The 27,410-nt window shown below is 39.5% G+C and overlaps 2 protein-coding genes, 1 long non-coding RNA gene and 1 pseudogene across 5 annotated transcripts; 3 read left to right on the top strand and 1 right to left on the bottom strand.

Moving 5' to 3' along the window:
• Positions 1 to 872: 872 nt before the first annotated feature.
• Positions 873 to 8,483, top strand: LOC144187321 (semaphorin-7A-like). The gene is made up of 15 exons (XM_077710614.1): positions 873 to 1,028; positions 1,295 to 1,434; positions 2,730 to 2,771; positions 2,843 to 2,938; positions 3,088 to 3,169; positions 3,294 to 3,404; positions 3,732 to 3,874; positions 4,056 to 4,234; positions 4,982 to 5,090; positions 5,474 to 5,669; positions 6,019 to 6,131; positions 6,428 to 6,573; positions 6,673 to 6,731; positions 6,842 to 7,162; positions 8,167 to 8,483. Exons 1-15 carry the CDS (start codon positions 908 to 910, stop codon positions 8,181 to 8,183), a joined length of 1,875 nt encoding a protein of 624 aa, XP_077566740.1. The 5' UTR covers positions 873 to 907; the 3' UTR covers positions 8,184 to 8,483.
• A 1,874-nt stretch (positions 8,484 to 10,357) lies between these two features.
• LOC144182640 (immunoglobulin superfamily containing leucine-rich repeat protein 2 pseudogene) lies at positions 10,358 to 14,938 on the top strand (annotated as a pseudogene). The gene is made up of 2 exons (XR_013324742.1): positions 10,358 to 10,747; positions 11,566 to 14,938. The product of XR_013324742.1 is annotated as an immunoglobulin superfamily containing leucine-rich repeat protein 2 pseudogene (transcript).
• Positions 14,849 to 27,395, bottom strand: LOC144182656 (receptor for retinol uptake stra6-like). Of its 2 annotated transcripts, XM_077710273.1 has the most exons (18): positions 27,230 to 27,395; positions 24,625 to 24,994; positions 23,517 to 23,583; positions 22,827 to 22,909; positions 22,157 to 22,290; positions 21,631 to 21,797; positions 20,864 to 20,989; positions 20,212 to 20,282; positions 19,976 to 20,055; positions 19,839 to 19,900; positions 19,609 to 19,771; positions 19,358 to 19,433; positions 18,967 to 19,100; positions 18,728 to 18,845; positions 18,096 to 18,197; positions 17,573 to 17,736; positions 16,486 to 16,623; positions 14,849 to 15,587 (listed from the first exon to the last, which is right to left on the bottom strand). In XM_077710273.1, exons 2-18 carry the CDS (start codon positions 24,693 to 24,695, stop codon positions 15,373 to 15,375), a joined length of 1,971 nt encoding a protein of 656 aa, XP_077566399.1. In that variant the 5' UTR covers positions 24,696 to 24,994; positions 27,230 to 27,395; the 3' UTR covers positions 14,849 to 15,372. The 2 variants fall into 2 exon arrangements, with proteins under 2 accessions (XP_077566399.1, XP_077566398.1); XM_077710272.1 differs by lacking the exon at positions 27,230 to 27,395 and having other exon boundaries at positions 24,625 to 25,079.
• LOC144182682 (uncharacterized) lies at positions 17,149 to 19,586 on the top strand. Its single transcript, XR_013324743.1, has 3 exons — positions 17,149 to 17,282; positions 17,607 to 17,711; positions 18,775 to 19,586. It is a non-coding gene; the product is annotated as an uncharacterized LOC144182682 (long non-coding RNA).
• Positions 27,396 to 27,410: the final 15 nt, after the last annotated feature.

Here is a 27,410-nt window from a genome sequence, read left to right as displayed (position 1 = left end):
TGTTGTTTGGTAGCTTGTTTATCATTATCTGTACACAAACTCATACATTCCAATAAATAAAACATGTACGTGGGTCTAAGAATTCTCCCACCGCTCGCCGCAAGCCAGCCGTTTCTAAATTTCTCATTAAACAACGCCCAGATAGAAAAACAACACATAAACACCCGATGGAAAGTATATTTTGGTTGGCTTTAACTTGTAGACAGACATCGCTTGCTGGCCAAGTTTTGACTGAGGGAGTTGTCAGGAAATTGAATTGTTACCCGTCACGGCACTTTTCTGCACTCATCTTCAAACATTTAATGCATTTGACACAAATGACCAAAGTTACTTTACTGGATGTTTCATTTGATTTCTAAATCCAGAACATAAATATTTGTGGACACAGAATAGTACTTGGCGGTGAGTAATTTTAGACATCCTAGACGACTAATGTTTTGTTTTGCAGATGCAAGGCACACCCAAATTAGTATTTTTACCAGACAGCTCCTTTCTGTTGTGCCAACACAAAGATGAATGTCAACATGTTTATGTTATTTTCATTATTACTGAACACTTCATTTCATTTAACATGTTCCGACTTGCCTGTGGAACAGCAAAGAAAGAAGCCTTATGTAGGGGATGAAATGCATTGATGTCACTTACTTGATTTGGAATTGAGAGTAAGTATGATAATTAAAAAATGAAATGAGAACAAAATTGTACAAAGAAACATCTTTGTATATTTTTTATTCTTATACTACTGGGGTGTTTTTTTTATGGCATAACTGAAAAAAATCAACACTGTTTAAGTCAAGTTGTGATGATGCATGCCCATATAAGGCACTTCCTTCAATAGAGGGCGGTAGGGAGCGACTTTTAATAGCAGCAGCATTCGCTTGAGGATGGCCACTCTCGACGGCACAAGATGAAGCTCCATCAAAGTCTGACCCTGTCTTTAATGAGCCTTTTTCAGTGGACGCTCCTCGTCGGCTCGGAGGACTCACCAATACTTGGAACAAGGAATATTCCCCGACTTCTGACCCAAGGTAAACCATCCCTGCATGACATCTATGATTTAAATTGATGCTGAAATGGGCATAGAATTATAGGGAATTGTTAAACAACATTTAAAATTTAATTTCATTATAATAATTGTAAAAAAACTGTTAAATTTGTTACAGTAACTCAGTGAGTCAAGGTTTTTATCACAAATGCACAGACAGACATTTGACCCAATATGTTGTGGAACTCTGAATGACCTTCACCAAATTCCAGTCTGGTGCTGCTGACACATTGTAACTTTATCTTCCAGATATCATCAGAGGCACATTTGCCTATCCGCTCCATCAAAACCACACCATTTTGTTTTATCACGAAGACTCTGGGGAATTTTACGTAGGAGGGACTGACTTTGTGTACAAGCTTGATTTGGACCGCTATCAAATTGCTGAGGTTGGTACCGCTGTTCTTTTCTGCACACTTTTTTCCAAGCGCATCAGCCGCAACCACTTGCCCAGAGGAGTGGTTGGGATAGAAGGAGAGATAATTCAATTACACTGTAAAAGATGGCGGAAATTATTCGCTGCATTGTATGTCTGTTGCCGTTAATGGAATATAAGAATATAAAAATAAAAATGTAACGGATGAACTAATAGAGGTATCCAAGTTACACTTGAATCCTCTCCGAGACAGTTTTTCTTTGACAGAAATTACAGAGGCGATAAAATAGCGTAATCTGAGAGAATGATCTTTAAATCATGGCCACAAAATGGTCTAATCTGCCTACAGCAAATGGCCTATTTCTGCTTTTTTTCTATTAACTCTTTCATGCAAGAATTACTTAACTTGCCCTTTACATTTAACTCATCGCCTGCCATTGACGCCAAATCCAGTATGACTGATTTAGTCAAAATAGATTGGACATCTACCACTGTAAATGGCAGTAATAGAGGAGACTTCATGGCCAGTCCTCATATTTTAAAGTAATTTGACATTTGTCAACGTCACTGGTATAAGATGAGTCAAATACTATAAAATATTTTTTAAAAAAAAGACTAGACTGGCGATTCAGAGTGAATTTCTGTACAATAATGGTTTTTAAAAAATACTGTGATTAGCATTGTTTTTTTTTAGTGTGACAAAAAAAGTCCCCTGTAAAGTGTTTAAGTTTATGAGTTAACATTTGAATAGCTGTTCAATCTAGTGACTACTGCCGTGTACATGGCCCAGAATTGGACAAGTCCAACAGAAAAACGCAGGAAGGTCAATTCTTGAATAGGGAACTTTCAAAACATGAGAGGTTACTCAAATTTTTGTGAAATGTAACATACAACTTATATTCCTCAACTTAATAACAAAAAAAAAGACATGTTGGTCCCACTTCTAAAAATAAGGCATGAATAATGAAGCCAGACTAAGCTAATTTGGCAATACTTTTTCGCTTCTTCTTCTCATTGTGTTGCAAAGGTTGAAAGTTTGCATACAGTAAGTCCCTTCCACCTCCACTAAATTCACAAAGTACGCTGACACCAGCATGTAATGTAGATAAATGTTTATCTTAATGGTTGAGATGCTTTCAAACCTCACCACTGTTGCAATTCTTGAAGGGTTTTGGGCTATAATCCATCAAGGTAATGTTATTTCTCCACTAGAAGACATTATCTTAAGTGGCATTTGCGAAAAATGTGTCTTTTTAGTGGCAAAGCATTTGTGTACGCAGTCACAAACATTTGACGTAATCCCCGCAGGAAATCCGTCTGGGGGCTACGAGTGACGAACCGTGCCTGGAGGTTAGTAGTCATGAAAAAGTGTAATGGTGTTTTTTTGTTATTGTTGAAATAACACACTGTGGGTTTAATAGGACCCCTGTAAAAACGTCATCACCGTCATCGAGAGGTTTGGGGACAGTTTATTTGTCTGTGGGACCAATGGACATCGACCTCACTGTTGGAAACGGGTAAGTCCTTGACACATCTGTTTAAGTCCTAAGGATGTAACCAAGTTGCTCTTTGGGTCATTCAAGGCAGGTTTTCGGGGTCTGCTCAGGTTTTATCATCTGTGTTGAGCTTCAAACTTCCTGTTGACTTTGCGCTATACCGTTTCCAGGGCACCGATGTGACGGAGGATCACAAGGGGACGGGATTCTCTCCATTTACGCACACACAGAACTCCTTGTCTCTCAGAGTTGGTATGTTAAATGCTTGTTGAGTGCTTCTTGACGGTGGAAGAATGTGACGCTTTGTAATCACTATCCAGATAATAGGTGATTGATAATAGACAACGGATGCCTGTATTTGTTTCTGCTTTTCTAGAGGAGGACCTGTATACCGCGGCGCCACTGGATTATGATGGGAGCTCCTTGCAGTTCAGGCGCAAAGCAGGAAGGAGGGCCAATGTATGGATGTATGACACTTGGGTCTCAGGTAAAAAGTCAATTGTGAGAATTATAATGCCATGGTCTTCCTTTTCGTAATTCCCAGGACATGAATCTTGCAGTGACACATAAAATAATGTACTATAGTATTTGAACACCAATGGTGCCTCAACACGATGTGATATGAATATGATATCCAATTAGCATTGCATTAGCGACCAGTTTCTGAGCCCACATATGGCCAAAGTCAGCCAAGATTGGCTCCAGGTGACTACTGACACTAATAAAGACTCAGCTGGTCAATTACAGGCTATGTAGAGAAGCACGTGCTCGGCAGTGGACACCTTGACGGATTAGTATTGTCATCCTCCTACAGAACCCACATTTGTGTCTGCCACTTGGGTGAAGCGGATAAATGACCCCAACAATGAGAAGATTTACATCTTCTTCCGTGAGAAGAACTCCGACCAAAACCCGGAGGCCGACCCGTGGATTTCCCAAGTGGCCAGAGTTTGTAAGGTACCTGAAACAATGGATACTGACTCAAATAACATCAGGCAAAATTCCAATTTCCGTAGACTGCCACCTTCCCTAAAAGCTCAGTCTGAGTCTCGCAATATGGGCCGTAAACTCATTCGCCGTGACGCAGAGGACAACGTCTTGCGCATTACCACCAAGTTCTTTCTTTCATGTTTTCCAGACGGATGAAGGCGGATCAAAGCGATTCTTCCAGAACACGTGGACCACTTTTCTTAAGGCCCGGCTGGTCTGTGGCTTTCCGGAGGAGTCGCTGTATTTTAATCGCCTGCTGGACGTTTATGTCCAGCATGCCGAAGAATGGCAGGACACTCGAGTCTATGCCCTCTTCACCAGCAGCTGGTATGACACTTTCCCTTCCTTGTTTTGCGTAGCAACCGAGTGCAAACTGACGCAAAATGCAAGCTCAGCATGTGTCAAACTGGGATTGAAGTAACCTATGTGTTGAAATATATACTTACTGTTAACCCATTGCCAACATTTAGTATTTTATGAGTACTATAACATTCATGATTCAGATTGTGGATTAATTTTTTTAAATGTACTAACGCCCAACCCCTTTGAAAAAGCAGTTACTGTCAGCCCCCTCTCTTCAAATGCATTAGATGTCTATAGCCGTAAATCCCAGTGGGTGGCTTAATTGTGAAATAATTAATACTAAATTTTCTTCATGACAAATGGTAGTATTTTCAGTTCTTACCTAGTAAATGTGAAGTGAATCTGTTTGGGACCATCCCTATTTCATCAAAATATTTAAATAAGGCAAAATGACTTGTTTCTAAGGAAATTCAATTTTGCCCTGTAAGAATAACACCAGGAAAATTCTAAGAACGTAACATTGAAACTATGAGGACATGGGGTGGAGGAGTCTGTTCTTGTTTGTGTCACTCCCACTGGTATTAGTCAAACGCAGAAAGTAAAAACTAGAAGATTTAGGTTTGGTTAGGTTCGGTTCGGTTCAGTTAGGTCAGGTTAGGTTAGGTTAGGTTAGGTTAGGTTAGGTTAGATACGTGAAATCAATCATTGGATTTGAAAGACACGGGTTCATTTACATCCACGCTTATTAGACTACGTTTATTTATCTTTCAGGAACGCCACTGCAGTTTGTATTTATTCCATCCAGACTATTGAAGACATTTTTAACAACTCCACCTTCAAGGGCTTTGACAAGGCTGTTCCAGAACCGAGGCCAGGAACTGTAAGTGCTATGTTGGTATGACACACAAACTCCAATGTTGCCATGAATCACATGTGCTTGAGTATGTGCCGTGTGGACTTGTAAAAAGCCTTAAACAAATGGGTGGACATGAGGAAAATGTCTGTGTGAATCACCGCTTCCAATGAAGGCTGCTTTCCAGTACCCTTCGCCTACTCGCCATAAACATTAACAATTACTGAAATTTGATCAGCGATGACTACTACCAGTCCTCCCAGTTCAACTGAATTAGATATGTCGTTAACAGTGGCACTGTTAAATGTATAACTTTTGGTTAAAAAAAAATAAATAAATAATTTAGGTCCCACATTCTGAATATGTTATTGTCCGCATGATGTATTAACGAAATGTGTTGTGTGTTTCAGTGTGTGCAGAACAGCCGCGCACTGCCCCTGACAACCATCAGAGTGGTGCGGGATCACCCTGAAATGAGTGACTGGGTCCACTCTGTGCACTACACAGCTCCGTTCTATGTCAGCAACCACAACTACACCAAGATAGTTGTGGACCGTGTCGTGGCAGCGGACCGGCGCATGTACAGCGTTCTTCTGCTCGCCACTGGTATGTCCTGTTTGTTGTGCAACAATGCACTTTTGGACTATCTTGAGTCGATTCTTTGACTATTTTTGTCGAGGTTCAACAAAGGTGCATACATCCTGTGCTCCCTCCTCTATACACACTGCAAGATTTGTCTTTAGATCAAAGTGTGGGGTTTTTCTAAACGTCATTTTATATTTGCATTTGTTTGATGAATTTAAACATTAAGTGGGTAAACTATGCAAAAACCAAAATAAGGGAATTTGAGTGAGGTAATACTTTTTCTTACACTCTTGTAGTATATTAAACATGTATTTTCAAATCGTAACAGGTAGTGTATGTAAGCATTTGATATTCTTATCGTCCCATACAGACTCTGGGAAGATCCACAAAATTCTAGAATTAGGATCCGAACCTTTCATCATCTCCCAAACCGAAATCCAAAGTCAGTCAAGTTTACAGTCAATGAAACTGGACTCCAAAAAGGTACAACACATCAAAATCTTTTTAAGGATGTTGTGCTTTACTACTTGAGTGCTTTCTGTGAAGGTTCAGCTGATCTACTGAGTGCTTTTTAGCTAAATGTTTGTTTTGTTAAACTACAATCTTAGGAGGAGATGGGAAATTTAATCTTTGTTTTATGAGCACACTCGCTGCCTTCAATGAGTTAACTTTGTTTCCTCTTGGCTTTAAAGGTGTTGTTAGGAATTTCTAAGCAGAATTTTGAAGATAGCTCTACTGTGTGTGTGTGTGTGTGAATAATTTATTTCTCTCCTTGCCAGAAAAAACTAGTGGTGAGTTTTGCAGAAAAAATCTATGTGCTGGACCTCCAAAGTTGCAATGAGCACAACAAATCCTGTGCGGATTGTGTTCTGTCTCGAGACCCCTATTGTTCCTGGACTAAATCTGGATGCTCCCCAACTGTCCCGTAGGTTTCCTTTGTCCATTATTTGTCTTTCTGCAAAAAAAAAAAAAAAAAAAAAGAAAATGGAGTGAACCTTTAACATGTATTTTGTTGATTTCACAGTGACGGCATTCAAAATATAATTGAAGGGAAAAAGAGTGTATGCGCTGTATCAACACCAGGTAATGAAACTCCTGCATACTAAGTGTCACGTTATATACCTTATATAACACCAATGTTTTATTTTTCCTCTGTTATGGTCATCGTTTCCTTGTTGTTTTGTTTTTTGAAGATTATAGCACATTCAACCGGACCAGAAGGAACGCCGCCTCGTCTGTTGACGTTGATTTGACTCAACTGAATGTTCCTATGGACGTCCCTTTCTACCTAACGTGCCCGATTGACTCGTACCACGCAGTGTACACGTGGAAGCACAGAGACCAGAGCAGCCCTTGTCTTCAGATGAGCTCCACCTGTCTCCTCCTCATCCCCGCCATGACCCAGGACAGCTACGGCAGCTACGAGTGCGTCTCGGAAGAGAGTGACTATATCAACCCGGTGAAGCGCTATCATCTCACGAAGAGAGAGGACCACCTTTCAAAGGCCAACCGAGGTAATGCGTCGGGAGTAGCCGCCCAGACATTGTGGATCACACTTAGCCTTGCCCTCTTTTTGAACTGTGTACAAAAATAACTGACGTAAAATATCGATTCACATCCTCATACATCCAGCTAAAAAAGCTAAGAAAAAGTTTTTTTTTTCCTAATTCAAAAAAAAACTTTTATTATATGTGCAGGGAATGTATTAAGTGACTTTTATCATAATTTTGAGTCACGCTGTAGCATTTCAAAAAACATCTCAGACACTAATTATTATTTTTTTTAATACTTTGACACTCCCTTGCGACTTAAAGAGCTTTACAGATAAATCTCAAGAAGGCAATAGTATTTCAGTGATATATAGTATGCCCCTATTGACACGTATTGAAAAGGCATTAAAAAAAAAAAAAATATATATATATATATATATATATATATATATATATATATATATATATATATATATATATATATATATATATATATATATATATATATATATATATATATATATATATATATATATATATATATATATATATATATATATATATATATATATATATTTAATTTAAACTGCTGTGAATAATTAATGCCCACCTTAAGGCGCTATATTACTATAGCTTTGCTCATCTACTGTATCGATACATTGACAGTACTGTGGTAAACGCAACTACTGTAAACGACTGCCGAGAATACTTCGCATAGGCTGACATTGACGGTAAAACATATTTAATTTTTTAAAATTGTCCCTGCCACACTGACAGTTCAAATGGATTGGACATCTAACGTCATCAATGATGGCAAAACGTGATCATTTTCCGGCAGCCTTTCCCAATCAGCTATAACGGGCGAATCCCTGAATGTATAGAATTTCAGAAACACTAGCACAAGTGACTAAATATCTTTAACACTACGACAGTAAGAGAGGAATCTCTTAGACTTTCCAACTATTTTGAAAGGTGAAACTGAAGGAATCCCATTTTTTTGTGTGTGTGTGTGTCCTCTCTGCCCTCAGCTTCATCCACAAAGTGAGTCAGTGTGCTGGATTGCATGTTCACACACATATTGAGGTGATTTAGACCCCATGGAATGTTGCAGTCTGGCTCTCTCCCAGCCAAATGTGCCAGTGTATTGTGCTGTGCGCACAAGGGTGGAGGTAACCCAAGTTTTTGGATGAATTTCCTTCTTTTGTTCCCTAAGCACCACCTACCTCCACCGATAACTAATGGACAAGAAGGCCTTTGTAAACTGTGCAATAAGACAGCAAAACCTCTCAGAAACCGTCTTTTTCATTTCTACTGGTAATGATCAGTTTAATTTGACTTTTTTATTTTTTAAATATATATCTATACATATAAATATATGTCTTATGTACCCTGGTGAGATTAACTTTAATGAACATACTGTCTATTTATTAACATATCAATATCCGGTACAAATTTTATAATGAATCTTGTTATATTATCTGAAGTTTTTTCTGTATGATTAGTTTGAACAACCAATAAGTATTTTTTTTTTTTTAGCGTGAAGGTGATTTTTATTTTGTTTATTGTTACAAATAAATCACAAAACTTACTTGGTCCAGCAAGTAATTTCTCAATTGTGCAGGTCAATACTTTGTTTCTGTCTAAAACTGCTTCGTTGCCAATTGGTCACAATTGGGAAATTGTTAGCTGGCAGCATGTGAGTATACATCATGCCTCCTACCATGTTGTTCCCAACCACACTCTATCTAACCCCTCTTACTTCTTGTTTCCACGCAATGTCACATGAGAATGTTGCAGCGCCACCCGCTTGCTATGGACCGTATCAGGTGTACATTTGGTGGGTTGTTTCTGACACCACCTCACGAGGATGTGAGCCAAACTCTATTTAGAAGAGAAGACAAACTTGGATTTGGAAAGCTTAGCTTTGGCTGATTGGATTGTAACCAGTTACGCTTGAATAAGCACATTGAAGATCTCACCCCTCTTTGCTGTCGTCAGCTTTAATTCTGCATATCAGCCTGTACTCTCACTCAAGGCCTTCAAGGACAAGGGGGCCTTGAATGCCTTGGGGATTGGCCGCTGTTTAGGGCAATTGTCACATTTCCTGTGCACAACATGTATGCTGTAGGAAGGAAACCCGACTCAAGGAAAACAAAAATGGGCTTTCTTTGGAATCTCAAAGCAGTTTGTAGAAAAAACCCACCCTGCCCCACCCAGTCAATAACAGAAAGGAATGTACATACTGTCTGCACTTTTCCCACATCAATAGAGACAAAATAATACCCACAATACTGGGTAAAAAAAACGAGTTAATTACATTTTGAGTGTTTTAGACTCAATAGTGACTAAAACATCAAATATAATTCTTCATACTTAAACAGTTGATTATTTACTTTACTAAATATGCATTCATTGTATGGGAAAACCTGTTTGTTAACAGTAGGTGTCGTAGTCTGCCTACACAACTCATGGTGTGTCACTCTAACAGTAACAATACATTCTATATTATCTAAACTAGTATTATTTTAAACCAACTATGATAATACTATAATGTGATATAATAAAAAAATGATAATGATGATGAAGATAATGACAATAATAATTATTCTAATGATGACAATTATGATAATTATTATAATTGTCATTATTAGTATCAATTTTTTCATTATTATCATCATTATTAATACTAATACTAATAATAAAAATATACAGGTATATGTAATAACACAATGCTAGCGTTAGATGTCACTGTGATCTCAAATAACCGAAAATCCTGAGCAGGGCGTTCAAATTTGTCAGTGGTCACAACTTGAAATTCTCTTGTAAAATCCCTCCCATTCCAACCTTTATTTCCCCTCTGCCCCCCATTCCCACCCACACAAACAAACATGTTTTTTTAAAAAAAAATGTTTCTAAGTATAAAAGATAATAACTGAATTTTGCCCATTCAGATTGGTCCCAGTTTTACATTGGTAAGTGTATCCTATTTTTTTTTCAAATCCAGAACACTACCTTTTTTTTTCTTCAATTTTACAAAAACATTAACTTTTTGGGGCGTCCAAGTAGTATTGGCTTTACTAAAAATTTACTACATATACTTAATTTCAAGACCTGTGGTTAAAATGTGCACACCGTTTTTATATTATTGTGAAAATGATCTGTTTCTCCTTTGTGCAGAAACAAAAGGACTGCAGGCAAGCCGAATGGGGTCAAAGATTATGTTTAGGTCTGGCTGATCAATTAATCATCAAGCTCTTCAATTATGAATTTAGTTGGAGAACGCAGAGCTGCAGCATCTTTCATGGAGATGCTCGGGATGTGGGAGAGGCTGCGCGCTCCCGACGATGCTTTCTTGGAGGCGGGAGCGCGCTCGGAACAGCAGAAGGCGAGAGAGATGCGAGAGAGATGTGAGAGAGTGGGGGAGAAAAATCATCCGAGGACCGCAAACTGCTCACCGGGACAAAAACATGTTGCCTCCGACGCCCCACAACAGCAAAAGTCACGTGAAATGATCCTTCTGTGAGACATTTTCAACATTTCTTCGCAAGTTTTGGCGTAAAAAGTGGACCTTGTTTGAATAGAAGCGTGGTTTGAGATACTGTGGTACAGGTAAGTCCATTCAGAATTTTATCTTGACAAAACAGATAGAAAGGCTTTGATGAATTGTTGGTACAAAAGTAAGGAAATGTTGGGAAATGGAATTGCATGAAAGAACACCTCAATAAGATCAAATATTACTGTTTATAGAGGCACTGTTTTACAAATTGGGTTGTGTTTTAGCTTTTATTTTTATGTGCATCAAGTTTAATAGAAAGTTCAAATGAGAAATTGCCTTGTATTAAAGATAAGTGCTTGAGAAAGGGAAAGGTTGGGTCCAAATTTAAGATGAAATGTAGGGTAATATAAATTCCTGAGCTTCCTATCTTCAAAATGTTTTTTTCCCACATTACAAAATAATATTGTTTGGTTAAAAGAAGACTGAATGATGCTATCTGACTCTGTGAGCCATTCTCCTAAAAGAAAATATGTTTTTGCCTTTTTGTAGTGCTTTTCTAAAACGTGAAAGATATCTGAAATCTGATTAGAGTTGGTGAAATAATTGCAAGAAATGACATGAGAAAATAGATGTTTGCCTTTCAAAAAGCCTTACATTATTGTCAAATTAAAATTTAAAAAATTCAGTCCCTCATTTGGGTCATTCACGGAAAAGTGGCGCCACAATCCTGCCACCCAGAAAATAACATTTAATATGCCGTAAGTCCACAGATGAGGAAACTACCCAAAAACATTCAACATTGCCTTCTAAATGCATATATGGGTCTTCTTTTAAAAAGGTTGCTAAACTTCAGGATTGTAAATTTTGTGTTTTTCTTAAATCGTTCCGAAAACATCTCTCACTCATCAACCTTTCAATGTGCATTTCTCAGGTGCAGAAAATGGCGCCGAGACTAATGGTGGTCGTGGCTTTGTGGGCCACTCTGCTGGCATGCGTGCGCTGCTGTCCCGAGCAGTGCACTTGCCAGGACAAAACGGCCCATCAATTTGCCGACTGCTCTTACAAAGAATTGCTGGACGTTCCCGCGGGTCTGCCTACCAATGTGACCACTGTTGGCCTTTCAGCCAACAAGATCAAATCTCTAAAAAGCAAGAGTTTCGCCAACATTACCCAGGTCACCTCTCTCTGGCTGGCTCACAATGAGATCGTTTCCATTCAGATGGGCACGTTGGCTCCTTTGGTTCAACTCCGCAACCTGGACATCAGCCACAATAAAATAGTCAACTTCCCATGGAAGGACTTGACGAATTTGACCGCATTGCAGCTTCTCAAAATGAACAACAACGAAATGGAGAACCTCCCCAAAGATGCCTTCTCAACGCTGAAAGATCTGCGCTCACTCCGCATTAACAACAACAAGTTCACCGTCATCGTTCAAGGCACTTTTGAAGCTTTGTCCTCCATGTCCCACCTTCAGATCTACAATAACCCCTTTGCGTGCTCCTGCCGTCTGGAATGGCTGAAGGACTGGATCGCCTCCACCAAGATCTCCGTCCCCGAGCCCAATTCCATTCTTTGTGAGACCCCGGTGAACCTGAAGGGTGTGACGGTGACAAAATTCCCCAAACTGGACTGTGAGGCTCCCATCGCCACAATAACCACGCAGCCCGATATCGGCATCGCAGATCCGGTCGAGGGCTCCTTGGTGGTTTTGAACTGCGAAACCAAGGGAAGTCCAAAACCTCTGGTGAGCTGGGAGGTCATCGCTGGCAATCAGAACTTCTTGTTTCCTTTGCCTTCCGCGGACAACGGCCAAAACTTGCCGATCAACGACAAGACCACGAACGGTCGCTTCCTGGTTTTTCAAAACGGCACCTTGGTCGTCCCCCGCCTCACTAAAAAGGAAGACGGAAATTACACCTGCGTGGCAGTGAACGATTTGGGCGAAGCCGAGACCACGGTGAAACTCTCCCCGGCCGTGAGCAAGAAGCACGCAACGGGGGATTCCACGATAGACAAGATTCGCCCATCTTTCAATAAGCCTATTCAACCGAAGAGCTCCAAAAACAACGTGATCAACTGGAACAAGGGTCAAGACAGGTCCAAGATCAGCTCCGACAAACAAGACGGCGCCGGCGAGGCGGGGATTCCGAAGGACCCCACGTTCACCAGCAAGTGCGGCGTGCGAGACGGCAGCGAATACGTCTCCAACCACGCCTTCAACATGAGCCTGGACGACCTCAAGCAGTACACCTTCGACTTTGGCGTCATTGCGCTGGAGGTGTCCGAAACTGAGGCCAAGGTCAAGCTGAACCCCCTTCAGCTCGCTCGCAGCCAGGCTAACCTTCACCTCAGCCAAGGTGACGACGACGCGGACACGGTGGTCCGTGAACCCCTGGGCTTGTATCAGTCGTCCTCGGGGAAGGCGAGCCCGGACATGCTTTACATTTGCGTGGACACCGGAAACGGACACTCCCTTATTAAGTGGTCCAACATCGAGGAAGGCGTCAACTCCTACCACTTCACCGGTTTACACCCAGGCACCAATTACACCCTCTGTCTCACCTACGGGGGCCAGGACTGCCAAGTCCAAGTGGTCTTCGCCACCCGGAAGAAGATCCCCTCCCTTCTCATCATTGTGGTGGTGAGCATATTCCTCCTGGGCTTGGCCACGGTTCCCCTTCTGGGGGCCACCTGCTGCCATCTTCTGTACAAATACCAAGGAAAGACCTACAAGCTGGTGTTGAAAGCGCACAATCCCGATCAGATGGAGAAGCAAATGACCGGGGACTTTGATGGCAGAGCGTCCCTGGTGGAATCGGAGAAGACCCTAGACGCCAGCGAGATGGGGGAGGGAGAGCCCCTGGAGGGAGAAGCCGAGGGCAGTTTGGCTACCGAATCCATTCCCGGATCGTCATCCAAGACCAACCAGGATGAATTTGAGGTGGGCTCAGAGTACAGCGATAGACTACCGCTGGGGGCGGAGGCGGTCAACATCTCGGAAGAGATCAACGGAAACTACAAGCAGTCGAGCCGCTGAGAGCCTCGTAAGATCTATTTCATCCTCCTTCTCATCCTCAAATAATTGAGTGGTTTCTTTTTTTTAACTTTAGAAAAAAATCACCAGTCACTGAGATTGTAATGTTAAACTAATCACCCTCCCCCCAAAAAAGGTGCTAGAAAATGTGTCATTGTTAACTCGTTACACGCCATTGACGCCAATAGACGTCCAATCCATTTGCACTGGGAGGGGCTGCTTCTCCCAGTAAAATGGCAGTGACTGGTTAAAACTAAACCAGCAGTTTCCAAATATTATTTTTTGTTTTTTGCCAAAGCACATTTTATTTGGAAAAAAATCTGGCACAAACAAAAAATGAGGGCCTTTTTTAAAAAATAGATTGTGCATGAGCAATTGATTGTTAAATATGAACTAAAAGAAATAGGGATTTTTTAAAACAACCAAACATGCAAAAAAAAAGAGAAAGCATTGCCAAATAATTTGAAGCGCACGAATCAATTTTGTAAGGGCACTTTTAAATATGTGGTTGAATTAAAGCGCCTCTCAGGTAAAATTGACCGCATTTGGTTGCAAAAAAAAGTGATTAACGTCAAACGACTTAACGTACAATGTTCGCTGCATTTTAAACTCGTATAGTGTTGCTTTAAATTTGATATAGTATATATCATTTTACGCGGCGTGAGGCTTTAAATATGTGCGATTTTACCGAGCCATTGTATATCGTCTATGGCATGATGCTGTTTTATTACTCGTGATTTTTCTTATAATCGTAACTATATGACTTTTATTTCGACGTAGCTGCTGTCTATTTTGTACTGTGAAGCCATGTACAATATTTTTTCCCCTGTTTAAATGAGTTTCTATGAAGCCCCCCACCCCAAACGAAAGGACGCAGGAGAGCGTCTGTCCGTCAGCTTTTCTGTACTTGTACCTCGATAGTGCGTTTTTTGTGAAATATAATGTTAAAACGAAAGAAAAAAAAAAACGAACGTGATCTTTAAAATGTTTTTATATGATTTCTTGTAAGTGGAATTAATAAAATATTTGAAAAAAATGCTCTGGTTTTAATGCAGTGGGTGAAATAATGTATAGAAATTTCCTCTGCATGCCCATTTTAACGGTTATTTATGTTATTTTTTGAGGCTTCTGTTTCCCCTCTTTATGTATATGATGCAAAACATGTACATTTGAATGTTTTGTAATATTTTAATAAGGTTATTCAAGGGATTTTCGCTGAAATATGACATTTTGGAAATTGAAAACCTAAACATATAATCTCAAGTCATGTTTAAAACCCACAATAAAAGTATGTTATTGATCCTTCTAAATTCCAAGTAATTTGAAATCACACAAAATTCTAATTTGATATAAAAGGACAACTGATTGCCCAGTTCATGGAAATTTCCTCATCTGTATAAAAAAAAAGTCACTTGGTGGAATAAATACCCTGTTAAAATATTGCTTAACACATGCTTTGTCCAAGTTTCGTGATCTGAAGTGACAACAGATGAATTAGCTTTATAATTTGAGGAGAATTCCACATTATGATATAGTTGCCTGAACCTGCGCCTCCGTCCAAATGGAAAATGCGCCCCCCACCCCATCCTTGACACACACATAGTGAGTCCATACCCAGAACAAAGGAGAATGGAAGCAAAATGATCTACATACAGGATATTATGGATCTATACAAGGAGTGGAAAGTGCGTCATTTATTGTTCAGTTGCAGGTCTCCTTGCTGTCGCCCCCTTTGGTGCTGCCCTTCAGGCTCCCGTTCACAAAGCTGTCGGTGGCCGTACGCTGCTGGAAGTGTTTCCTGGTGCCCACCAGTGAGGGGTTGTTGACCAGAGTGTAGATGAGCTGCCAGTGGCTCCTGGCTCGCTTGCCACTCGACACCTTCACTTGTTTCTTCTCCTGCTGGACCAACTGGATCCCTGAACACAGAACATCAAAATCCAACATCCATTATGGTCTTTTGCACCCGGTAAGTAAAAATGACATTTGTGATACTCCTGTTTCAGACCACTTTTCCCTTTTAATGCCACATTTTCTTATTAAATCGCTATGCAGTGTACCTAATATTGTGTAAGTTTTCTGGTCTACAGTAATATTTGAAGACCACAGCGGACCCTCCAGATATGACAGTAGTGGTAATAATAGAAAGCAATCACATTGTAATCCTCTAGGCGTGATGGAACCCACCCACACACACACAGGCAGGTATCACTATTAACACCCTGAACGCTGCAGTCCCTTGACTACATGAATAGTAACCAGGCCATTAGCGCAGCTCATCTGCCTAATCGACTCCAAAAGATTTAATTGATGTAATACACCACATTATTGTCATTATCTAGATAAGTAAGTGGGCCCATTTTTACATTTATCAGGCCCCTGATGTGTATTTGTATAGTATAACCCCACTTGTTTATCCGTGACTCTGTTGTCCAATATCTAGCCTTGAAGCAGATAAATAATCCATAGCAACTTCTTTATTTTTTTGGCCGGAGTGGACCGCTGAATACTTTATGAGTGATTTTTATTGAGACTGTAAGCCGCAGGACCGTGAATTATTCCACGCGTGACTCAATTTGCTCTTCTCATATTAAATCAGATCGGCTTTCATTTCTATGGCGCGTGTGAGACAGAGCCTTGATGGGATTATGAGTCCGAGACCTCCATAGAATGCTCAAGCATCACTAGCCACCCAAAATATTTTCTGAATGGTTATGTTTTGATGAACAAGGTCTTTTTTTTACTAATTGTACTTGGTGAAGTCAGTTGTGTTAGCTAGGATGTGGATGTTTTTTTTTTTTTTACAGTGATATACACCTTCTTCAATGTCCCGTGACCGCTGTGCGACATTGTTCTTCCTGTCTGCAGACTGCAGCAGCATCCCGCAAAAAGCCTTCATCACAGGGTGGGACTGGCTCACCTCGATCTTCAGATAATGAGCATAACAGCGGTAGGCTGCAGACAGACACAAGGGGTGGCCATGGAGAAAGAAAGAGAGAGAAAAAAATCACTAAACATGTAGCTCATCCCTCCATGTTGGCTTTGAGGCAATCACACATAATAGCCATACAATCAAATCCCCCCCTTCCTTTTTTTTAACACCTGCTTTCACTAACAACAGATGTCTGAAAACTGCAGCCATTTCAGAAAAAGATGTCCAATTAGAGTGCAACCTTGTGAGGATAAACGGGTCCGAAATTGAATGAGTAAAAATATAATATATTATACATGGATTTTTCTGTGTAAGTGTTCCTGTTAAGATACATCTCATTATTCACATGACCTGTAATAAATACAGAAGAGTAAACAAAGGAAAGTATAAAATCCCGTGAATATTTATCACAACGTCTGTCTCCAGATTACTTGGATATGAAGTATTATTTAGATCAGTATTTGTTTTTGTTTTTTTTGTCTTTTTTTTCCCCTCTATGTGACTTGTCCTTGTTTTTAGTCATTAATTTCACCTGCTGTTTCCTGCCCCTGGTGCCTCTTCCTGTTGGTTCCCTCTTGTGTCACCCAGCTGTTCTTGATTGTTTCTTTTTCAAACATTTAGTCATTGTCATTCCCTTCTCAGTTCATTTCTTTATGGTTGCCAAGTTCCAGCCAACATCTCAGTGCGTAACTTTGTTTTTTACTGAGTGTTATATTAAGGTTTCCTTTTGAGTGATCAATTATGTTATTAAAAGAACACATTAGTGAAACAAAATGTAGTGATGTGAAATGTTAAAGATATTGATTGAGAGCAGGCAGATAACATTGTTTCTCATTTGTTGCATCTGTAAAGCTCACCCATCTGATGTGTACACCAGTTTGACATTTACCGCAATACTTATTTAGCAGACAATGAATGTGTTTGTAATGCAAGTGGTAAGCACATGCTTGCACGGTATCCAAAGAGGCTTACCCGGATCAAATGCCTCTACATTTCTGTTCAGCAGGCTGATGTCCATGCGTCCCATGTGAACAATGTTGAACAAGGCTGTGACCATCATGCGCCAGGCTGCCAGGATCACCCCGATCAGAACATTGACTGGAAAAAGCAGGTAAGTCAGCAGGAAGAGGTTGCCCCTGTTTGTGTGAGAGAGAGATAAAGTTGAATCTACTTTTAAGAAAAGTCATTTTGTACAAAATCATCAATCCATTGTTACTCTTATAATTGTAGGCCTTATTTAATTATGGATTAAAGATCACTCTTTTAAAAAGTAATGTAGTCATTAAATTACTTAAAATTCTATCTATATCAAGTAATATTACTCTGTACTTTTTCCAGTTACATTCAGCAGAGTCAACATATAAATGCAAAGAGTATTTCCAACATGCTAGGGCTCAAACTAATCATATGCTGTATCAAAGCTAAAAAAAATCACAAGAAGATTGTGTCCCAGAATAATCAGGTCTACTTCATTGTCTACAAAGCTCTGCAGTACCTGTTGTTGAGGTCTCGTGTGCCAGATATCCTTTTGATAAACCAAAACTTGGAAGTTATATGCTGTATCAGCACAGAGAGCAGAATCATCAACCAGAAAGGCCTAGATGGACAAAGTGAAGAGAAACACCGCTATTTGTTTGCATTTGAAAATCGAGCAGATTCCACCAGCTGTGTTTAACTGCTACTAATGGTACAAAACAGGTTTACTTTGAGTCATTGTCCTTGGCAAAATCAAATCTCATACTACTTAGGGAAGAAGCAGGCAGTTGCAGTCTGTAATAGAGTGAGTGGCCTGCACACTCACCAGATCTAAACCCAATTGAGCTGTTGTGGAACAAAGCTTGATGCTACAGTATGCAAAAAGTGCAAATAACAAACAATTTTCGTTGTAGTGGGGAAAATTTTTCTCCCTATTACCTAAAATAAATAGATATTTCTAACCTCATCAATGACTTCACTATATATTCTATCAATTTTGTAACCTATTTGATTTGGTGAAAAAAAGTGTTCATAGACAACACAAAATTCTCTGAGTCACCCAATTCTTTTGAATGGTAATATAACTGTTGGTAGTAAAATGAGTTTTTTTTAGAACATGATTAGCTTGTGAGTTGCAATGTCTGTGCTCACCACATGCTCCAAAAGACCTGAAAGAGGATGAGGTTCTGTCCATGCAGGATGGGTATGATAATAAGGAAGACAGTGATGAGAAGACAAAGGAAGAACACCATGGTTTGGACCATCACGGCTACAAAGTGGAGAGCTTGAGTCACTTTTCATGCTTGAAAGTAATGAAACATGATGACGGGATCACATACGACACCGTTTCCCCCACCGCCCGCCCGCCCCGCATCCCCTTCCAACTATACCGATACAGACGTGAGCTGCGGTAAAGCTGGTGTATCCCATCCAGCAAACCAAAGCTGGCCGGGAAGCTCGAATACTCCTCTGGCAGTTATAAACATTATAGATGTCTCCTCTGTAAAGCCCCTTTAGGTTGGACCTGCACATTGAAAGCATGAAGACAAGTGAATAGCAATTGACTTTAATAGCTGAACATTTCATTTTAATAGCAATTTTCACGTCTTGTAGCAGTTCATGCAGAACAAATGCTGCACTATCTGTCTGGAAGATCATTACCCCATTATGTTAGAAGAATACCCGAGTGGGCTATTTGACTTGAGTGAGAGAGCAGGGAATTTAGCAAAGTTTAGCAAAAATGGGGCAAAAGAATGAAGATTAAAAAAATGGTGTCCTTACCGATGGAGAACCATGGACCTCATGAACATTGCCAAGTTGACAAGGCTTGACAGAGTCATCGCTGAGATGTAGCAGACTGCCAAAGGAAAAACAAAACAAAAACATCTCTATTCTGTATTTTTTATGTTTTTTGTAAGACCGATGTGATAAAGTATACTTCTGTTTTTTTACATTTTAATACTATGACTGTCAATAAGTCAAATAATTTAATAAATGTGACTTGACTTTGTCTTGCTTGTTGATTTACTCACCCTCGACACACCAAATGTAATAGACCACTATTCGGACCACTTCATGTTTGTCGGGAGAGAGAACGATACGGAAACCGGCTAAAACATTGGCAATGTCTTCATCGACCCCCAGGCGGGCGATTTGGAGTGACGGCACCACGGCAATGATTAGCAGCAGGCCGACCTAAAATGTTAAACATTCATCAAAACAATATCAAGCTAATAGTCAACAGTTGCTGATGATGGCTTACCTGATAAAGTGTGATAAATGACACCACTCCAGATATGGCTAACTTTAGAGGAAATCTGAAAGCTATTGGGAAAAAAATTAAATTCTCAAAACTGTTGGCAGGAATACATGGGCAGGAAAACAAAAAGGCAATTTCACCTTCCTCTGGTGTGTAAATATAAGATTTCACACCATTCATTATTCTTTGAGGCAGCTTTGGGGTCTCTGTGTTGGATAGGCTGGGGTGGAAGGAATATACAACACATGACATTGGTAGTTCTTTTCATGGTATTCATCACCAACAGAGATGATGTTTTGTTTCCATAGTTTAATTTATTTTATTTGTTTTAGCTTTTACTGAGACAATAGAAGATATTGTATTATGGCCTGCTCACCTTATCTTGTTGTGCTTCTTCTTTTTAAGCAATTTCTTCACGTAATCGCTGTAGTAGCAGCAGGTCAGATCCTAACAAAGACATGAGAATAACCACACCACATCAAATTTAAAAGTTTTAAAAAAGAATCTCTTTTGGGTATGATTTTGCATGTCAGAAACTGTAAATTTCCCGGAAAGATCTATCAAAAATCACATATAGTCGTCATTTCAACTTAAATAATTTGTGTCCAAGCTATTTTTTAACATCTTAGACAAGTTATTCGTTTAAAAAAGAAAAAAAAAAGATTAACATGAAGGAAAACATGCCATTGGGTTTAGTTCGCGAAAAAACACAGCAACCTTTCCCTAATCTGATCAACAACAAAACATAAACCAATTACATGAAATCTACTTAAAATGGTCAGGCTTTTGGCACATTGCATCAGCAGAAACGGCACAAGTTGCACACTGAAATGGCAACGGTCTCTTACAGTGAGTGTGCATTCAGAAAATACGTACTGTTCACCTTTTGTAAAGCTTGTTTGGAACATGCAAAGCTTTGTAAATAGTAGCTGCAATCCATTAAAATGGTATTCAGTCAGTTATCAACTGGAGAGGAGATTAAACTTGCCAGATGCAATAATATAACGCTTACAAATATGAAGACTTACCTCTGTAACATTGTTCTTTTCGGTGCCCTTTAGGCCCTTGAAAAGGAGAAGGGGATACTGGAAACTAAGGAAAGCCAAACAGGCAATTTGGGGCAGGCTGGAGAACAGTAAGTAGTGTTTGTGTATCTAAAAAATAAAAAATAAAATAAAAACAGTTTGGCTTTCTGTAAAACAGCAGATAATTTGTAAAAAAAAAATGGGGTGTCACAATAAGAATAGCCCAGGGGTGTCACAACTATTCCACAAAAGGCTACACTGGGTACAGGTTTTTGTTCCAACTGATTTAGCACAGACTGTTTAACCAATGAGAATTCTTCTGACTCCAGTCAACTGATTTCAGTTTGAAAACACCAGATTGGTAAAAATGTAGATTCTTTATTGGTTAGAATGAAAACCAGCATCCAGTGCGGCCCTTGAGGACTGGTTTGGACACCCGTTCAATAGCCGCAAATAAAAGATTATATTATTGCCACTGGAGGTAAAACAATAGTTCTTAAAAGCCCATGATAAATATGGAAAATCTACATTTGATCAATGACTGATCATGAATTTCTCCCTTTCTTTAAAAACAAGAAATGAATGCATCCATTCTAATTCCCCACAACTAATATATACCTTTACATATCCACAGTTTAATCTACTTGACAGAGGGTGATACAATATATATAGTAGTTATTTCCAAGAAGTATAATGTAACGCAGTTTATCCCAGATTCTTTAGTAACAAGACGACCGTTTCTCGATTTGAGCAAAGATTACAAGCTATACCTGTGGCGTTTTAGGGCAATCAATTTTTTGCCAAACCAAGACACCAAAGTGTGTCCAGGATAGAAGGCTCCCAAGTACGTATCCGACTTTGTTATGAAGAGTGCCGCATGCCAGGAGAGGGTAGTAAAGGGCGGGATAGAAGAATACTCCAAGAATCATCCAGTTTTCTGCAGGCACACAAAATCATTTCAATATTAAGTTGTACAACTCAGACTAATAACAGAAAGTTCAGAAACTATTTACAGTATATTTTAGTCTAAATGTATTAGGTAGAAAAACAGTGTTAACATCTATAAAAGCTTGTATTGTTTTGGGGAATGTGCAAAGTAGCAGATTGACAACATTTAGCAGTTTCTTGTATAATTTTATTTCAATATTTCAAATATCTTATTACCCAATTCCTAAATTGGAAGCAACACAAAGCCAGGGCTAGAAAAGAAGCAAAATGCGTAATGGTGTGTGCAGAGGTCACTGAAAATCTTACATATCACTCTATCTAGAAACAAGGACAACTGAAAAAGCTCACGTTTGTTCTTGGTCTCTGTGAGGAAGGGTAGAGGATTTGGTGATATGACCATGCTGAAGAATTTGCACAAAAGCACCCCAAACACAGCCACTGCCAGGCCCTTGTGCTGTGTATGGTCCAAAAAGTTGACCGGACTGTGGAAAGTAAGTGGCAGGTATTTAGAGGCTACATACTGGTGACACTGTGTGCAAATGTGATGATAATATTTTTTTTCAGTATTTTTGTTGACAGAGTAATTATAAAGTACCTAAACCATAGTTTAGCCGCGATTTACATTGTTTTTCCCCCTCCCCACACTCACAAGCATTAGAACGTTGCTTTAGGTGTCCTTTCTACTTCATAAATCGGTGGAGTTGTTCAGGGTGGAACTGGATTTCAAGATTAGAATAGATTTTGTGTGGTTGTAGAGTGAAATCAAGAGTTTGGTTATGCTGTGGTATTATAAAGGCTATAGTTATTGGAGAAACTATTAAAAATGTGAACAGATGCTTATTATGTATGTAGTTTGCCATTTCATATAATACTACAGTACAAATGACTACATATAATGCTACACTATCATGAATACTTATTTCCTCTTGCACATTTTTAAAATAATGTTGCTTTTTTAATTTAAATGTAATTTAAAATGTACAGTTTTGTAGTTATCTGAAGTTTATCAGAGCCTCACCTAAGCAAACCTAAGAGTCCTCTCTGTTTGCTGCCGCTTTTTGTACGTCTGGCTAAGACTGCCAGGATCACCATGACGACAAGCTGGAAAAGGAGATACATTAGTTAAGAGATATGCACAGTCCAGCATCGCCAATGAAGCATTAGCTTTCTTTTTCAGGTTTAAGCCTACTCTGCTTCAGACAAAAAAATAAGTGGAGTGGATGTAGATAGCCCACCACAAAAGGCAGTGCCTAATTAGAGCCCCCCGTGGACGAGGCTTCAATGAAACATCATTAGTCAAGATCAATGAGCAGTGGGAGCTCGGTGACCTTTTATGACTTGGTACATTTTGAGGAAACACAAAGCAAAAGATACAATGCTTTGCTCTAAATTTGACATAGATGAACTAACTCTTGACCACACATTAGTCAAAATTAATCAGGCCATCTCAAGAACAATTCCTTAAAAGTCTTGGGACAAGTGTTCTTGTCAGTCTTGGGTGGTGGCTTAACTACATGGGAGTTGTATCTAAATGTTTCACAACAGATACAACAAAAGACTACAAATTACAATGTGATTTGTGTAGTTTGATGGTAATAAAATACCATACATTGACTTTAGGCCATCTTCTTATTGGTCAATCACAAAGCTTGCTTAAAACATTAATTATAGTGTAAATTTGTGGAACATGGGGAAAGGTGCAACTCACTGATATTGCACTGATGCATATGTGGTAGAGTCTGTCATCTGCAGTGGGGTCACATTGAGGAATAATTCTAAAAAAAATAGAAATAAAAAAACGAAATAACAAAGCACACACACACACACACATGAAAAACAATCAGCGTGTTTTGTAACACGAGGCCTCAATTGAGTAAGTGAGCAGGCCTGCACTTCAATAAACCTTTCACACGTCATCATCAGGACCTTTTGTGGCAGCTGAAATCCCGAAGCAGAGATTTGCATTTAACCGGATTGTTATCAGCGTGATGCAGGAAACAACTGACGCCTATGTTCACGTTACGTGCCTGCACAGCTAACACAGGAATGCCTGGTCATGAGGAAGTCATTACTACTTTGATATTGGAATTACTTGTGGAGTACAGATGATGAATATGTGGCGGACAGCAACATTCAGGATGGACAGAGTTGACCACAGACCCTCACCTGAGCAAACATTGAGCTGAATTGGCACTTTGGCGGCCACTCAAAGCGTAAAAACGCTGGCATCACATCAAACCACATGTCAATTGAAAGCAAAGTCAAAATTCACCACTACAGTCGCAGGTTCTAAACAGGATATCGGGACTGTTGACAAAAGTGCTAAAAACACCCAAAAATATATTAAAGATAGAAGAACCACAACTCAGCGAAGTTTAAAACTGATTGTGACCATTTCTTTTTCGCATAAACCCATCTCAAGGTTCGTCTAAGGATAAAATTGTGGAATAATATAATGTTCTTATTTATGATCTGTGACAGTTTAAGAATGGAAACCTACACTTAAGAGCAAACTGCACTTTGGGAAGTCAAAATGAACTATGCTCAAAGAAAACTAACCTTGTGTTGAATTTAAAGGCAGATAAGACACATTTTTTGATTGTCTGTTGTTAGAGATAAAAACAATTGAATTTCTGGAAATAGGACAGTGAGTAACCCTTTATAAACTTAACAGGAGTCTCACTTTGGCAGAATATGTATCAGAAAAAGTATCAATTGTCAAGTAATATCTCAGTTAAAGCACCAACTTCATGCCAAAATGTTTTATAACTTAGATGTGAGTCACAACATTGTCAAATTGAAGTCATTTTACTTACTCTGTGTTGAGCTTCTTGGGTACAGGGTCAAGGTCTGGGTATTCGTAGTCCAGCAGAGCATCCTTATCCATGGCGCCGTATCTTTTTTGAAACACTTCCAAAGTTTGAAAACGGAGGAACTTCTCACCACAATTTCAAAGCGACACGCTGCTGTGATAGTGAGTCACAAACTCTGGCCAGGTTTTAACCGTAGAGGCGTCCTTGTGGCCTGGCGGGGGTTTCAGCTTGGTTATCCCGGTCCCTGTTTTTGGTCCTGTTATGGCGCTGAGGTACCGTGACGGCTTTGGGCCGCGACGCGCCTTGTCCACCCGGTGTAGGCCCCGTTTACCACTACGCCAGCAGACTGGGAAGAGAGAGTGGGGGTGGAGGGCTTGGGGTTGTGATGGGGGGGATAAAATGTGTGTGTGAAAGGAGGGGAGTAGTGGAGATCTGTGCAACCAATCTGGAAAGCCACCTGCTTCTTACCGGGATCATGTCTACTTGTGAGGTTGTGTTATTGGACCCGGAGTGCCAGTCAGGTGTGCATTATTATGAAACTACAGCTGGGACTGTGTGTGTAGATGGATGAAGAGATGAAGGACGCTATGTGGCCTTCCATAATGATAATGCTTGTTCTTTTTTTAAGATGCAGCATTGCCTTACATTGAGAATAGAGAGGCACTCCTTGATGAGGATCAAGAACATGTTTGGCTGAACTTGACACTTTATCAATCGCAGATAAATTATTATTGAGTTTCCTCAGCCAGTGGAAATGAGTTACCATATTTAGACTAGACACTAGAAAGTAATTCAGGCAATAGACAGTCTTCAATGAATGAAAGTTTACTGGGGTAGACTAAAAACTAAGGGTTTTGTTTCAGTTTTCAATAGCGATTTTTTTTTTGTATTTAAGTCATTCAACATCAGAAAATGATTTTCTAGTATAATGGTAAATGTTTTGTTATTCATCATGCAACAGTGTAATATAGTGTATGCTCAAAAAAGAATATTAATGAAGCAATTAGATGGCAATACTTTAACTATTTTTGGTGGAAAAGTTAGTTAGGTTGTTAATTTCAATCTACTGGAATGCCATCAATTGGTAACCTTGTTCTCTAAATGCACTATAACATAAGTGTTTTTTTTTTTTAAAACAACTTAAATATGCATCCCTTGCGGTATCCCAGATACTTGGATAACGTGACCTGCTAATGGTTAGTTAAGAGGTAGATGGGGGGTAAAGCTAAGATTCTTTTAAACACTTTGAGCACTTAAAGGAAGATATAAGTGGGCTTATTTAACTTGTACCAATTATATTGTGAGTACTAAGCACTTTATTCACAGCAATATTACAGAATTTCATCAGAAAGCATACACTTTTTGCCTATTATTATTATCAGTGTTCACTTATAACGCAACTTAGTATCTATGAGGGAGCGTGCTTACTGTTAAAATATTCATACATTTTATTGAATAACATTTCACCCTGTATTATGTGAAACTCATAATAAAGCTCTTTGCGAAAGGTACAAAAGACACGAAGGGAAAAAAAGTGGAGCTCAGAAATCGTATTAAGGGGTGGAATTCTCGAAAAGCCCCTTATGTGAAACAAAAGTGTGTGAGTGTTAAACAGACAGACATGGCCATAGGTCAGAGAAACAACGATAATACAATCATTCTGATCCTAATATTTGAAATTAAAATAAGCGCATGAGTTCCATGCAAAAAAAAATAAGAAAAACCAAAAACAAAAAGATGACGATTGCAGATTTGTTAAGCTGTGATCTGAGAGCGTGGCCGTTTCGCAACGCTGGCCCCACGTCTGCACACACTCATTATGGCGGGATTACAACCACACTTAGTTGAGAGCGCACCACAACTTTCAACTTAACAGAGTCTTTCTCAAGCACAGTAAGCCACCACATCCAAAGTGCTGAAGGGGAGAGAAAGAGAAGCCAGGCAAATAAAGGGGTCACTGAACAAAGAATGCTTTGAACGCTTCCAATGACATCACACGGGAGCACTTTGATCGTGCCAAACTACGGGAGGCTGGCTCGCAAGCAAAGCAATGTCACCGACTCACTACACCTGACCAATGATCGTGTTGAGACACTGATAGCTTTATTATTTGGGTGACGGCCTAAACGTCTCCTGGGAAGTAGAGAAACACCGCTTTTATCCAACCTGCTATCGTAAAAGCATCAATACAGGCTCCACTTCTATATGCCACCAAACAGGTAGCCTGGTCTAACCATCCTAGTTTGTTTAAATATCGATAGATTTACCTTTTTTTCCATTGTGACTTTGCACCCCAGTTTTTACTCCATACTGCACGTGTAGTGGACATAGTATTGTGTAAAAAAATACACCAAAACCAAAGAAAAGAAGAGAGAAAGGCGCCACATGTTTGATTAAATAGAAAGTGTGTTTCCAGGTCAACTCACCACACTAAACTACAAATCCCCAAAATGCATTGCAGAGTAGCTGATTTACTTTAACAGTTTGCTGAAAAACATGCTGAAGGTGATATCATAGAAACAGCAAAAGCATGAATACTGTTTACAAATACATATTCCGATGTAAAACGCTGAGAAATGACATGTTGCAGTTCAATGAGACACCTTACCTTATTATCTATCCAAAAGATCTACTATGTTAGGCCATCAAAACGCTTTTACTTCGCGGCATACAGGTGAAAGACAAGTTGCACTTATTTGTTGTATGTCTGCCTCATGATATGAATGTGTGTCAGGACTTTGAACATCTCTATCTTGCTTCTCCTGCTTATTGAACTGCTTAAGTGTTGT

The sequence above is a fragment of the Stigmatopora nigra genome, chromosome 2, assembly GCF_051989575.1.
Source record: "Stigmatopora nigra isolate UIUO_SnigA chromosome 2, RoL_Snig_1.1, whole genome shotgun sequence".
NCBI classification, from domain to species: Eukaryota; Metazoa; Chordata; class Actinopteri; order Syngnathiformes; family Syngnathidae; genus Stigmatopora; species Stigmatopora nigra.
The sequence above is the reverse complement of the archived record's forward strand: the minus strand, read 5'-3'. Positions and strand labels throughout refer to the sequence as shown.